The 13,861-nt window shown below is 42.4% G+C and overlaps 1 protein-coding gene across 1 annotated transcript in view; it reads right to left on the bottom strand.

Moving 5' to 3' along the window:
• srrm4 (serine/arginine repetitive matrix 4) overlaps positions 1-12,706 on the bottom strand; it is a 352,241-nt gene extending 339,535 nt beyond the window's left edge. The window contains exon 1 of the mRNA XM_068055188.1: positions 12,576-12,706. Coding sequence (XP_067911289.1) covers positions 12,576-12,706 — 131 coding nt within the window. The remainder of the gene's footprint in view (positions 1-12,575) is intronic.
• Between the last annotated feature and the right edge of the window lie 1,155 nt (positions 12,707-13,861).

Genomic DNA, 13,861 nt, shown 5'->3' with positions numbered 1-13,861 from the left:
TAACCAGTCGGATTGAGAATTTGGAGGCATGCAAACTTCAGATGCAGAAGGTCAGCAGCTCAAATGCTTTAACATGCTGTACGTAAGGTATACAGATGGGTTGCTGTCATAGGAAGAGCTTACTCTACACTGCTAGGAGCTGTTGCACAATTTGCTGTTACACTCATTAGGATGAGTGCTGCTTTGAGAGTATTGGAGAACCAACCTAGTGTCTTGGACTTGCTCACATTTTGCCAATAGACTGACAGAGAATTCACAAGCATAGTGTGCTGGGGAGTGAGATATGTTGTCACTAGACTAACAAGAACTCAAATACAAGATGCCAATGGATGTCGAGAACCTCAACTGCACATTATGTGTCGACTACCAGGCAGTTAGAGGCAAACTCTTAAATGACCACTCAGCAGCACAGTACATATTGCCACTAGACTGCTAAGGAGTCAGATGCATGCTCTGTCCCCAGACTCCCAAAAATTGAACATATGCTTGACCCTAGACTATCAAGGATCAAACACATATACCGCTGCCTGTTAGACTGTCAGGAATTGAACTTTTAGATGCCACTAAGGAAAGCAAATTCAAAGCCCCTAAAATCGGCAACTAGAATAAATATTATGTATAGCGCCCTCATTTTAAATTAATTCTCTGACATATATTGCCAAAATAATAGGTTGTTGAAAGTGTAAGCAAATCAAATAATCACATTAAACTGGATAGTTTCTGGTCATGCTGTATCTAGAATCAGTTTGTTTCAGTTTTTTAGATTAGATTTTATCCTTAATATTCAGATCACAAAAAAGATTTTGACAATATTCTGGCCTCATTTTTTAAGCTTTAGAATATATAAGTTTGTAAAAATATTTTAAAATTAGCAGCTTAGACCTTAGCATGCTGTCTTTTTATATCTGGGTCCTAAGTTTGAATCCAACCCAGAGAGACAGGATGGAAGATTCCTCTCCTCCATCTGTGTGAAGTGATTGACCTGTCTCAGTTTATTTATATTACCTATAATTTTGTAGGAATTGTCAGTCATCCTCGGAAGGCAGATGTGGGAAATGAAGATGATGCACTGATATGGTGGGGATGCCCCTCTGAGTTATGAAAGAAGCCACATTATTACAGCAGGACAGAGGGAGCTATACTTTGCATCTGCTTCAAGTCATGTGTGAAATGAGAGTGTTTTGACATTGACACAAAAAAGTAGAAAACTGTCCAGCGCAGAAATACTTCAACAGTAAATGGAATAGGCAGGGACAGTGCTTGGTACATTTAAAATGTACAATGGGTAAAATGGGGAACTCAACTTCAAGTTTATTAATTGGATAGCTGTGACACTGGGTACATTGAGGGTATACAGTAGGGTGGAATGGGAGAAATTCAACTAGATCTTACTGGCATGTGTTTCAATTGGTGCTGTAATGGCAAAGTTGCTTTGCAAGGGTTGTGAGATTGGTGTGTACTGTCTATTTGTTATATCTGTAATCTGCCTGTTTTGCTTAAATATCTAACTGGAGCGAACAGATTCAAAACCAGTTCTGTATAGGGCAAGATAAGGTAACTCAATATTTCAGGGTGAACTGTGACATAAGGAAATTGAACCATTGGTACAGGCATAGAAGTGCTACTGGTGTCAAAAAGAATGACTTTGGTTTTACCAACATTGATATGGAGGAAGCTACAACTCATCTGCAAAATGATACAGATTCAGTGAAACATCTTCTGATTTATGCTCTACTGATTATCTCAAAACAGTTCAGCCTTCTGTTTGCTTCATTGATTCCTGCTCCAAAGTGATGTGACATGTTAAGTGCTGAGCCTATTAATAACCGCACATCTCTTTTGACCTCCAATTTAACTATTTCTGCATTCATGTAAAGTTATACTGTTTATTTTTTTTTCGAAGCTGGAACACTTAACACTTACATCCTATATTGCATTCATCTGCCACTGTTCTTTCTATTCACAGATTTAGCTGACACGTTTTTACAGGTCCCCAACTGCTGCTTTGATTTAATGTTCCCAACCTTCCAGTTTGGTGCAAATGTGACGACTTGGCTGAGGCCCTAGAAATTATGGGGGCAATTTTAACCCAACGTACCATGCAGCAAGTGGACAGGTCTGGGTTATTGTCCATTTTACACCCCGCCCAATTGAAATCAATGCAGCCCATGGGCTTTGTTAAAAAGACTCCCTATTGAGTGTGGATGTGAGCCCAAGGAATGGAAAGTGGCCAATACAGTACCATTTTTAAAAAGACAGAGCAGATCCAAGTATTTACAGGTCAGTTATTTTAACATTTGCAGTGGAGAAATTTTTAGGTCTTTAAGGATCAAATCTAGATAAAGAGGAAACATTAGATGTAGTAAATCTGGATTTCAAAAAGCATGCTTGTGCATGACAAAGCTTACAAATTCTTTGTGGAGGGAACAGACATGGTAGATGGGGGATATGCGGTGTACGTGAATGTTAACAAAGGCTTTGGCAGGGTCCACATGGGAGATTATTAGAGAATATTAAGGGATATGCAATTAAGGGGAGGACAGCAGACTGGATTAAAAACAGATTATAGGGAAAGCACAGTGAATTGAAATTAAAGGCAGTTTTTCAGAGTAGTAGTTCAGTTCTGGGCCAGTTCTGTTCACTATGTATATCAATGATTTGGATACAAACCTTGAGGGAACAGTATAGAAATTTTCAGACAATATCAAGATAGAATTTTTTAGAAGAACAAAGGAAGCTAATACTGATAAAACGGGGAATTGGCAAAAAAAAGTTGCCAATGAAATTCGATGTCAGTAAGTGTGAGGTAATACATTTTAGTAAAATAAAACAGGAAAAGTTATATTCCAAATGGAAGTAGGTTTAGTAGAGTGGGCCAGCAGAGGGAGTTGAGGGTACAGGTCCACAGGACATTAAAGACAGCACCTCAGGTTGATAAGGTAGTAAAAACTAATGGGATTCTAGGTTTTATCACAAGAGGTATAGAATATAAAGGCTGACCCTATATAAAGGTTTAACAGGAGGTTAGAGTATTTTGTGCAGTATTGAACTTTACACTATAGAAAGGACATTGAGGCATTAGAAAGGTTACAATGCAGCTTCACTAAGATTCTGCCTGGTATGAGGAAATACAAATGTAAATTATGAGGGCAATGTGATATAAATGTTTAAAATTATGGAAGAATGAGACAGGATAGACAGTTGATAGGTATAGAACAAGGGGTCAGAGGTACAAGATTAAAGATCAAGATACAAGGCCGCAGATCAGCCATGATTTCATTGAATAGCAGAATAGGCTCGAGGAGCTAAATGGCTTACTCCTGTTCTTATGCTCCTTCCTTCCAATAAATGCAAGATATTTGGAAAAGGGGAACAGGAGAAACTTCTTTACAGAGAGAGTTGTGATACTGTGGAATTCACTTCCAGAGTGAGAGGTTGAAGCAGAGTCTATGTCAACATTCAAGATTAGATTTCATAGGGGGATGAAGGAAAAGGGGATAAAGTGAGATGAGAACAGGACAGGAAAAAGTGATTAAGGTTACTTGCTCATGAAGAAGGTATGGCTTGTTTCGATGTTGCATCTTCTATATACCTTACAATGAGTTTCTGAATCTGAATCATTGATGTAAGCTAGGAACAATAAGATTTCCAAGGCTGATCTTTGGGTCTGTCAACTTTCAACATTAGGGAGTTTAAAGTGTAGTTGGATGGTAGCCTCGAGGAGTTAGAGTACTGGAGGAATGAATGGCTTTTTATTGTCTTTGGCTCTGGTGCTCTTAAGATGTTGACAAACCCTTGATTTGGGAAGGGAAATGAGTAGTGGAGATATGTCTTTTCCTTCATAATAACATGATGTGCAAGCGATAGGTGTTTTGGCACAATCTACATTATCTTACATTTTTGTATTATAAATGATAAAAGTGCAAAACATTCTTTCATGAAGATGATGCCTCTTTAAGACACAATAATGGATAGGAGTCCATAGTCGCCTCACAGCGACCAAAACAACACAGAAGGCAGCAGTTACGGGTTATAAGCCCAGCTCAATTGGCGTAGAGATTGGGCGCCACGGGTTGCCTTTGTCGGTGGGAGAGGTCATCGCATTTCACTGGACAGCTACCACCGGCCTCAAACCGGGCAGCCCCCGGTCAGTAAGGTTCTGTCCCGCCACAATCCACCTGCTTCAACGGGTGCTTGGAGCTCAGGGTCACTGCCCGACAAGTGGACTGTAACGCCACACCAAACAGCACGACAAAAAAAGGAAAGAAGGTACCAGCCCTTCGTTTTGCAAGCTGGAATGTCAGAACTATGTGTCCTGGCCTGTTGGAAGACCCTACACAAATCAACGATTCTCGGAAGACCGTCATCATTAACAACGAGCTCAGTAGACTCAATGTGGACATTGCAGCACTTCAGGAGACACACCTCCCTGCGAACGGATCACTAAGAGAGCAAGACTACACCTTTTTCTGGAAGGGTAGGGATCCTGAATAACCAAGACAGCATGGAGTGGGCTTCGCCATCAGAAACTCCTTGCTCAGTATGATAGAGCCACCTTCAAATGGCTTGGAACGCATACTGTCCATCCGACTGCTCACTGCCTCCGGTCCAGTACACCTACTCAGCATCTATGCTCCAACACTCTGCTCCCCATCTTAAGTTAAAGACCAGTTCTACGAGAAAGTCCATAATATCATTAGTAGCATTCCCAATACCGAACATCTGTTCCGACTGGGGGACTTTAATGCCAGGGTTGGGGCCGACCATGACCCTCCTGCCTTGGGTGCTATGGCATTGGAAGGATGAATGAGAATGGACAGAGACTGCTTGAGTTGTGTACCTATCAAAACCTCTGCATCACCAACTCGTTCTTTCATACTAAACCCTGTCATCAGGTTTCTTGGAGGCACCCAAGATCACGTCGTTGGCACCAGCTGGACCTCATCGTCACAAGGCGAGTCTCTTTAAACAGCGTTCAAAGCACACGCAGCTTCCACAGTGCAGACTATGACACTGACCACTCCCTGGTGTGTAGCAAGGTTAGACTCAAACCAAAGAAGCTACATCACTCCAAGCAGAAGGGCCACCCGCGCATCAACACGAGCAGAATTTCTTATCCACAGCTGTTACATAAGTTTCTAAATTCACTTGAAAAAGCCCTTCAAAACACTCCTACAGGGGATGCAGAGACTAAGTGGGCCCACATCAGAGGCGCCATCTATGACTCAGCAATAACCACCTATGGCAAACGTGTGAAGCAGAACACAGATTGGTTTCAATCTCACTTTGAAGAGCTGGAACCTGTCATAGCCGCTAAGCACATTGCCCTGTTGAACCACAAGAAAGCCCCCAGTGAGTTAACATCTGTAGCACTTAAAGCAGCCAGAAGCGCTGCACAAAGAACAGCCAGGCGCTGCGCAAATGGCTACTGGCAACACCTATGCAGTTATATTCAGCTGGCCTCCGACACCGGAAACATCAGAGGAATGTATGATGGCATTAAGAGAGCTTTTGGGCCAACCATCAGGAAGATTGCCCCCCTCAAATCTAAATCAGGGGACATAATCACTGACTAACACAAATGGACCGCTGGGTGGAGCACTACCTAGAACTGTACTCCAGGGAAAATATTGTCACTGAGACCGCCCTCAATGCAGCCCAGTCTCTGCCTGTCATGGATGAGCTGGACGAACAGCCAACAAAATCGGAACTCAGTGATGCCATTGATTCTCTAGCCAGTGGAAAAGCCCCTCGAAAGGATGGCATTACCCCTGAAATAATCAAAAGTGCCAAGCCTGCTATACTTTTAACTCTCTACGAACTGCTTTGCCTGTGCTGGGATGAGGGAGCAGTACCACAGGACATGCGTGATGCCAATATCATCACTCTCAATAAGAACAAAGGTGACCGTGGTGACTGCAACAACTACCGTGGAATCTCCCTGCTCAGCATAGTGGGGAAAGTCTTCACTCGAGTTACTTTAAACAGGCTCCAGAAGCTGGCTGAGCGTGTCTACCCTGAGGCACAGTGTGGCTTTCGAGCAGAGAGATCCACCATTGACATACTGTTCTCCCTTCGCCAGCTACAGGAGAAATGCCGAGAACAACAGATGCCCCTCTACATTGCTTTCATTGATCTCACCAAAGATTTTGACCTCGTCAGCAAAGATCGGATGTCCATCAAAGCTACAAAGTATCATAACCTCATTCCATGACAATATGAAAGGCACAATTCAACAGAACGGCACCTCATCAGACCCCTTTCCTATCCTGAGTGGCGTGAAACAGGACTGTGTTCTTGCACCTACACTGTTTGTGATCTTCTTCTCCCTGCTGCTCTCACATGCGTTCAAGTCTTCAGAAGAAGGAATTTTCCTCCACACCAGATCAGGTGGCAGGTTGTTCAACCTTGCCCATCTAAGAGCGAAGACCAAAGTACGGAAAGTCCTCATCAGGGAACTCCTCTTTGCTGACGATGCTGCATTAACATCCCACACTGAAGTGTGTCTGCAGAGAGTCATGGACAGGATTGCGGCTGCCTGCAACGAATTTGGCCTAACTATCAGCCTCAAAAGAACGAACATCATGGGACAGGATGTCAGAAATGCTCCATCCATAAATATCGGCGACCACGCTCTGGAACTGGTTCAAGAGTTCACCTACCTAGGCTCAACTATCACCAGTAACCTGTCTCTAGATGCAGAAATCAACAAGCGCATGGGAAAGGGTTCCACTGCTATGTCCAGACTTGCCAAGAGAGTGTGGGAAAATGGCGCACTGACACGGAACACAAAAGTCCGAGTGTATCAAGCCTGTGTCCTCAGTACCTTGCTCTACGGCAGCGAGGCCTGGACAAGAGCGATGTCTCAATTCATTCCATCTTCGCTGGCCCCGGAGAATCCTTGGTATCAGGTGGCAGGACCGCATCTCCAACACAGAAGTCCTCGAGGTGGCCAACATCCCCAGCATATACGCCCTACTGAGCCAGCGGCGCTTGAGATGGCTTGGCCATGTGAGCCGCATGGAAGATGGCAGGATCCTCAAGGACACATTGTACAGCGAGCTCGTCACTGGTATCAGACCCACTGGCCATCCATGTCTCCACTTTAAAGACATCTGCAAACGTGACATGAAATCCTGTGACATTGACTGCAAGTCGTGGGAGTCAGTTGCCAGTGATCGCCAGAGCTGGCGGACAGCCATAAAGGTGGGGCTAAAGTCTGGTGAGTCGAAGAGACTTAGCAGTTGGCAGGAAAAAAGACAGAAGCACAAGGAGAGAGCCAACTGTGTAACGGCCCCGACAACCAATTTTATCTGCGGCGCCTGTGGAAGAGTCTGTCACTCTAGAATTGGCCTTTATAGCCACTCCAGGCACTGCTCCACAAACCACTGACTACCTCCAGGCACTTACCCATTGTCTCTCGAGACAAGGAGGCCAAAGAAGAAGAAGAATGGATAGGAGTGGGAAGAAACCAAAAGAGTGTACTAAAATTACTAATTGCTCAACTAAAGTTTAGACATAAATCATTTTGACAGGATTTTACATTACTTTCCTTGCATTCCTTGCCAATACCCCAAATATGGGAAAACAATTTCTTATAAAAATCAGTGGATTAGGGGAAAAAGCAACATTGCTCTTCTTGTTTGAGAAATGTAACTGTTGGAGTGGACAAATTATCGAACAGTGGAAAGGGAAACTTAAACAGTTTCTGAAAGCAAAATGCTCCCATTCTGAACATCAAAGAAAACACACTTTGAAGCTGTTCTTTTTACATGAGAACTCTTGTTATGTACTATAAATGAAGTAATTGCACATTAAAACCCAGAGACTGTGTCAGTCTGACTGCCTCCTTTAATGATGACAAATGCCTTTCTAAGTAGTAAAACAAGTGTTGCTTAGATCTGCATCATATACGGGATGCTTAGTTCATTCAGCAGTTAAGGATTTGGCTTTCAACCAGATGTCATGGGTTTGAATCCCTTGGATAGGAGAGTTTGGCCTTTCTCTCCTAAAACAAAGCTTAATGAGGTGAAGAAGCATTCCATCTTGATGACAGATAAGAATAGGCTTCTTTTAAGTTAATTTACTTAATTTATGCCTCTACTTGGAAATTGTGAAACCACACAGTTTTGGTGATGTTCATAACCCACCTCATTCCTATAGTCTCGGATGCTGCAGGATATGGGACATTGAGCAACATCCAAGTTAAGAGGGAATTGGTCCATTCCTGTTGGGATCATTTTATTTCTGTGAATCTCCTATTGGATTGTCACATGGTGGCATTGGTCTGGGCCTGGCAATATTTTGCTTCACTACTAGTGCAGTACCAAGGGTTTGCTGCACAGTCTGAGGTGTCGTCTTTCAAATGAGTCATAAAAACAAACCCCTCTCTGTCCTCTCAGGTGGACATAAGGCTTTCTCCCCGGTGACTTGGCCAATATTTATCCCTCAACCAACATCACTAAAAAAGCACATGATGTGGTCATTATCTCATTGCTGTTTGAGGGGCCTTGCTGTGCAGAAATTGCTTGCCGCGCTTCTTACATTACAACAATGTCTGCACTTCAATAATACTTATTTGGCTGTAAAGCACTTTAGAACATCCTGAGGTCTTAAAAGGCACTATACAAATGCAAGTCGTTCTTTTCTTTTTGTTACCCTCTAAGTTGAGGGTGATGCATAGCACAGGCAGCTCAGTTGAGAAGAAAGGAAATAATTCGTTAATGATAATAATGATTGAATAATTGTAGCTCCCTTCATAAAACAATGGTTATAACAACTTAACATAGCAAAAATGCCCCAAGGTGCTTTACAAAGAGGGGTAAGATTGAATGCTGAACAATAATTGGGACAAAAGATGAGGAGATGACCGAAGGTTGAAGAAGTTTCTTTGGAGGAGTCAGAGAAGGTATGAATCTGAAAGGAGGGCTGTGAGCAGTTCAAGAGATAACTTGAAATATGGAAAACAAGGATAATATATACAGATATTTACTGAAATAGAGGTGTCAACTGTCCATGTACTATGATAAAATAACTCATGAGTGACAAACTCCGAATTAGATTATGATCAGGCTAATGAATATAACCCTTGATCTCTTCTCACAGTTGCCCTGTTTCTAATATATTTCAGTCTGTTATGAATAAAAGAGAAACATATTTAAATGAATAATTTTGAAAATTTTACAGCCCAAGTAAATTATTTGAGACTGCTTTGTGTGTCACCATACAATTATGATGCTGTACTTGGGCAGGTATGATTAGTTTTACTAGTATTTAAACACACAAGTATTATAAGTAGAGTTATATAGTAGATGCAGGATGAGAAGACATGGGATTCACTACTATGCAAAAACAGGTGGCCTATTAGCTCACGGGTGAAGAAAATGTGAGTGAGACATGTTTAACGCCACCAGTAGGCTATCCAATATTTCACAACTTCTCATCTTCTGTTTACACTACATGGTGCCTGAAAATAAAATGAAAATTAGAAGTTTTCAGAACTGATAGAATGTCTTTTAATTGCAAGCTATGGTGCTGTAAAAACTGTGAATTGACTCTGGTCAAATTACAGTGCCAGCGTTATTCAATGTTAATATAATTGTGAAATACCAATAAATATCTTTAAGAGGTGACAACATTATGCGTTCAATCAGATTGGCATGTGTAAGGTCAAGTTCGGTCTTTTCGAGACTGTTTAGGAAATAATTTTCACCCCTAAATGAAAGTTGGGTCATACAATTATGCTATGGGGTGGTAGTGTTTGGGCCCTTACTGGGCTTGTTCGAAATTCCTTTTCTCATAATTTGGCAGATGCACTAATCCATTTAAACGAACTGGGCTCATGAAATAGCAGGAGAGACAGGAACATCGAACAAGCATGCTATGTACTTGTATGCTACCATCCAGTGGCATCAATTCAGGCACTAGAATGTGCAGCGGCTGTGTAGACCTGCAGGATGGGCAAGCTGCGCAATGACATCAGGTCACCACACTACAGGGGGCCTCCATCGGCACAGGGAAGAGTGACTACCTTGTTAAGGACAGAGTGCAGTGACACCCTCAGCCAGAACCCATTACTGTAGTGTCAGTGTGAAATCCAGTGGGCAGAAGGACGGTTTTTGCTATAATGTGGAAAGGAATGGTTCATACTTCCAAGTTAAATTTGTGGCTGAAAACATTCTGGAGTGGAGCGAGACTAAACAATCCCTCTGTCCCTACTTCAGATCCTAGATTGTGGCAGCACTTGAACCTGTCGTCCAGAAAAAGGTATCATCTTCTTTATTGTATTTTCAACATCGCTGTGTTTGCCTTTTAAAAAAGATATGCATACATCTCACAAAAACAGTATGTCCTATCTGTCATTTCTTAGTCATTGTGTAGCAGGAATGAGGATGTTACTAATAACAGCCATTCACGGATGCCTCAGCGAAGTGCCAAATGCTAACAACTTTGCATCTGCAGAGAATGTAATAAACGTGCAAATTTCAACAAGGAACATGATTTTAAAATCCATCAATTTCTTAGTGTACAATACATGCTTGAGAACATTGTGTTCCTTCGGTAGGAAAGCTAATAGTAATCCACAGTGTTAATTCCCTGTCCTCCCCACCAGCGCCCACACAATGTATATTTTTAAAAATAACTTGTGTGAAAGTTGCGTTTAAACTGCTCTGCAGCTCTGTCTCCCTTAAAATCAAAGTTAAGCAGCATCTGTTGAGGGTGAGGAGAAAAGCCAGACTTAGTATCAGCCTGCAAGCCATCTGCTGTATGCCTGGGCCTCCTCTCACAAAATAAGCTGAATTTTTAATGAACCCAGGCTGGTAGGAAACAGCTTGTAGATACAATGGCAGAAGAGACCTGACAGCTGTAGCAGTGCTGAATACAGTGTCACTGTTAAGTCAGATATATAAGTGGGGGGTCAGAGAGCCAGCATTAATTGCCAAACTGCGTGCTGCAGGGAGTCTGCAGGCAGATTCAAATGAACTTCCAATGACATAGCAACACAACAAACAGGAACACACACACACACACGCACAAACTAATGTATTGATTGTAGAGTGCTACAAAAGAAAGATCAACATAGAACATTCACTGTATGCATCCTTATTGGAATTGGTTTAGTATTTATGCTGCTTTAATTGCTCTCAGAATTCTGATATTAACGAGTATATCATGGGAAATATCCCACAAGCTAACCATTACATTTATTAATTAGGATTATTAGTCTAGCGATACACTAAACCAGATGGCTATGTTTCCCCTTAAGTTAAAGATTTCTGAGTAAACTCCAAGTATGCCTCAGGAATCTGAACACAGACCCATTCTCACTGTAATCCTTTCTCTATTATAAGTAATTTGTACTGGTCACCGCAAACTGAATCACACAAGACTCTTCTCCTAAACTGAACCTTCCCTACAACCCAGTCCAAACAATGGGTAAAGGGAATGTGTTGGCGGGACTATTTACAACAGTAGCCTATTTCTTGGTAAGCTTTTCCTGCCACCCTTAGTGTAGGGCAGTAGAAGAGAATTAAACCAGCCAGTAATCAGCGCTGTCTTATAACGCAGGCTCAGCTAATAGTGCAAAATAAGCTGAAATGAAAGTGGAAGCAAATTGTGTTCCTTCCCAGGCTTGAGTTATTGTTTTTTTTTATAGCATTTCCATTTTAAAAAAAAAGGTGTTTGCTTGACTGTGTCTGCTGTTACTTCATACTGTGTGTTTGATTTGAAATGAATGGTTGTATGTTGTCACTGGAGACATGTTGTAAACAGCTCGGTACATCTCAGCTGGTTAGCCTGGCTTGATAGAATAGTTTAAAGACACAGATGAATCTGAGCTCAAACAGGAGTACCACCTTTCCACAGTCTAATTGGTCTCTGTTGTAACACGCGGATAGCCATGAATATATACTGATCACAACCAGGTGAAATATAGTTTCGTATTTTTTTATCATTCAGCAAAACCTCCAACCATCAAACCTTTTGATGAAATCCAGTTTGTGGATAACATTTGCCACATGTTCTTGTCATACTTCTTCTTATTTGATTTCACCCATATAGCTGTTAAACTCCAGCTCGCCCTTTAAGAGTAAACAATCTGACCCACTGTGGCTATCAATCTTACTTAACCCAAAGACCTCAGGGTTAATAAAACTTTTATGGATTAAAAATATGGTCAGTCTGAGAAGAATACATGATGAACTTTATTCCCTTAAAAATATGACGACTTGAATTGAAGTAGTGAAGTATTCTTGTCCTTTCTTGGATATCCTTTGTTCTTATCTATGAGGATGATAGCTTCCACTCGAGCTTCACTAATGTTTTTCATCGTCACCTCCGGAGTGTCATTGCTCATCTACTCTGAACATTTCCGCAAGCGGTACATGGACAGGGAGACCAGGCTTATCAGGATAACAACAGGCATTTCCAATAGGCAGAGTGAATGAGCAGATTCAGTATGTAGGTTAGTGCTAACTATAGCAGATGGTCAATTAGATCTACAACAGCCTGCCAATGTACTTGTGGCCTGCAATGTTCTGACCTTTCCTTTCAAAAATGGGAAAATGCACACTTACTTGCTCAGAGTCTTCCGAGCTGTAATGCTGGCGACGATGATGCTTTCTGGGCGGGGTGTGGCCACCGCCTTGAAGGTTCCCTTCCAGAACTTTTCGAAGAGCTGCTTCTCGCCTTGCTGCACGCTGGCCATGATCTATGCGCTGGTCTTCCGGAGGATATGCAGCGAGGAGAGACCGGAGCTTTGTGTGGAGCTCTCTCACTCACACACAAATACACAAACGCTCTCAGACAGCCGAGGAAAGGAGCTGTCCAGCTACTGAACCGTTCCACCTATCTGTTCTATTGGAACTGTCGCACAAAGACAGTTTCTCCTCAGTGCTGGAGTGTCCCACTCTGTCTCCCTCTATCTCTCTTTCGAGTCGGTTCAGCCAGATGCGATGCCAATCTACGGCAGTTACTATTAAAGAGATCAAACGAGTTTATAATCAAAGAGAAAGCTGCTTTAGCAGGTAATCACCAATGGACTTGCAACACAAGAGCCATTGCTATGCTGTCCGGGGCTTAGCAGTTGTAACTAAGCACCTGCTGTCAGAAATGGGCAGCGAGGTTCTTGAGAACACAAAAGCAGCAGCAGTGTGCATTCAGCATCTAAGCTGTTCCCTTGTTTTGTCTCATTTAATATGTGACGTTGGAGCGGGCTTGGTCAGCTGAGTACAACGTCTCTTCCCCTTCTCTCTCCCGCCTCTCTCTCTCTCTCTCTCTCTCTGTCTCGCTTTCCTTCTGACAAAAAGCAAAGCCTGCTGCCTGCTGCATCTGCATAACAAAAAGCTGCAGGTTCCCAAGAGCAGGCCTTGCGTGTGCCTGACACAATGGCCTGCAGCTGCATTTACAAGCAACCAAAACATTTCAGGCCAAATAGACTGGCTGCAGGAATAAGTGGCGGAGGCTATCTCCTTTGTTCAAAGGCATTCCTTTAACTTGATAGCAAATCTTGTTGCCTTGCTGTTGCTTTCTGTCTACAGCCTACAATCTGCACAATGAAAACACTCTTGTATTTGCATGGAAGTTTATGTTTTCATGCTGCTGGTATTGTATTGCAAGGCTAAATGCATCTGATCATCTTGTAGAAAATGTTGTCAACTATGACATGCAGAACACACGATTTTCATCATGGGTTACTCAAAGCATTGCTCAGACAACTCAGTAGCAGAGACCACTGCAAAGGTTGATTTTCAGGTGTGGTCAAAATCGGATGGGCAGAGTTGGGGCAATTGGAATACAAGCCTTTTGTCAGCAGCTAGAGGACAGAAGCATTTTGATGTTTGGGCCGCACTTAAATCTCATG

The sequence above is a fragment of the Heterodontus francisci genome, chromosome 23 (genome assembly GCF_036365525.1).
Source record: "Heterodontus francisci isolate sHetFra1 chromosome 23, sHetFra1.hap1, whole genome shotgun sequence".
Taxonomy (NCBI): Eukaryota; Metazoa; Chordata; class Chondrichthyes; order Heterodontiformes; family Heterodontidae; genus Heterodontus; species Heterodontus francisci.
Note: the sequence above shows the minus strand (reverse complement) of the source record. Positions and strands in the feature narration are given on the sequence as shown.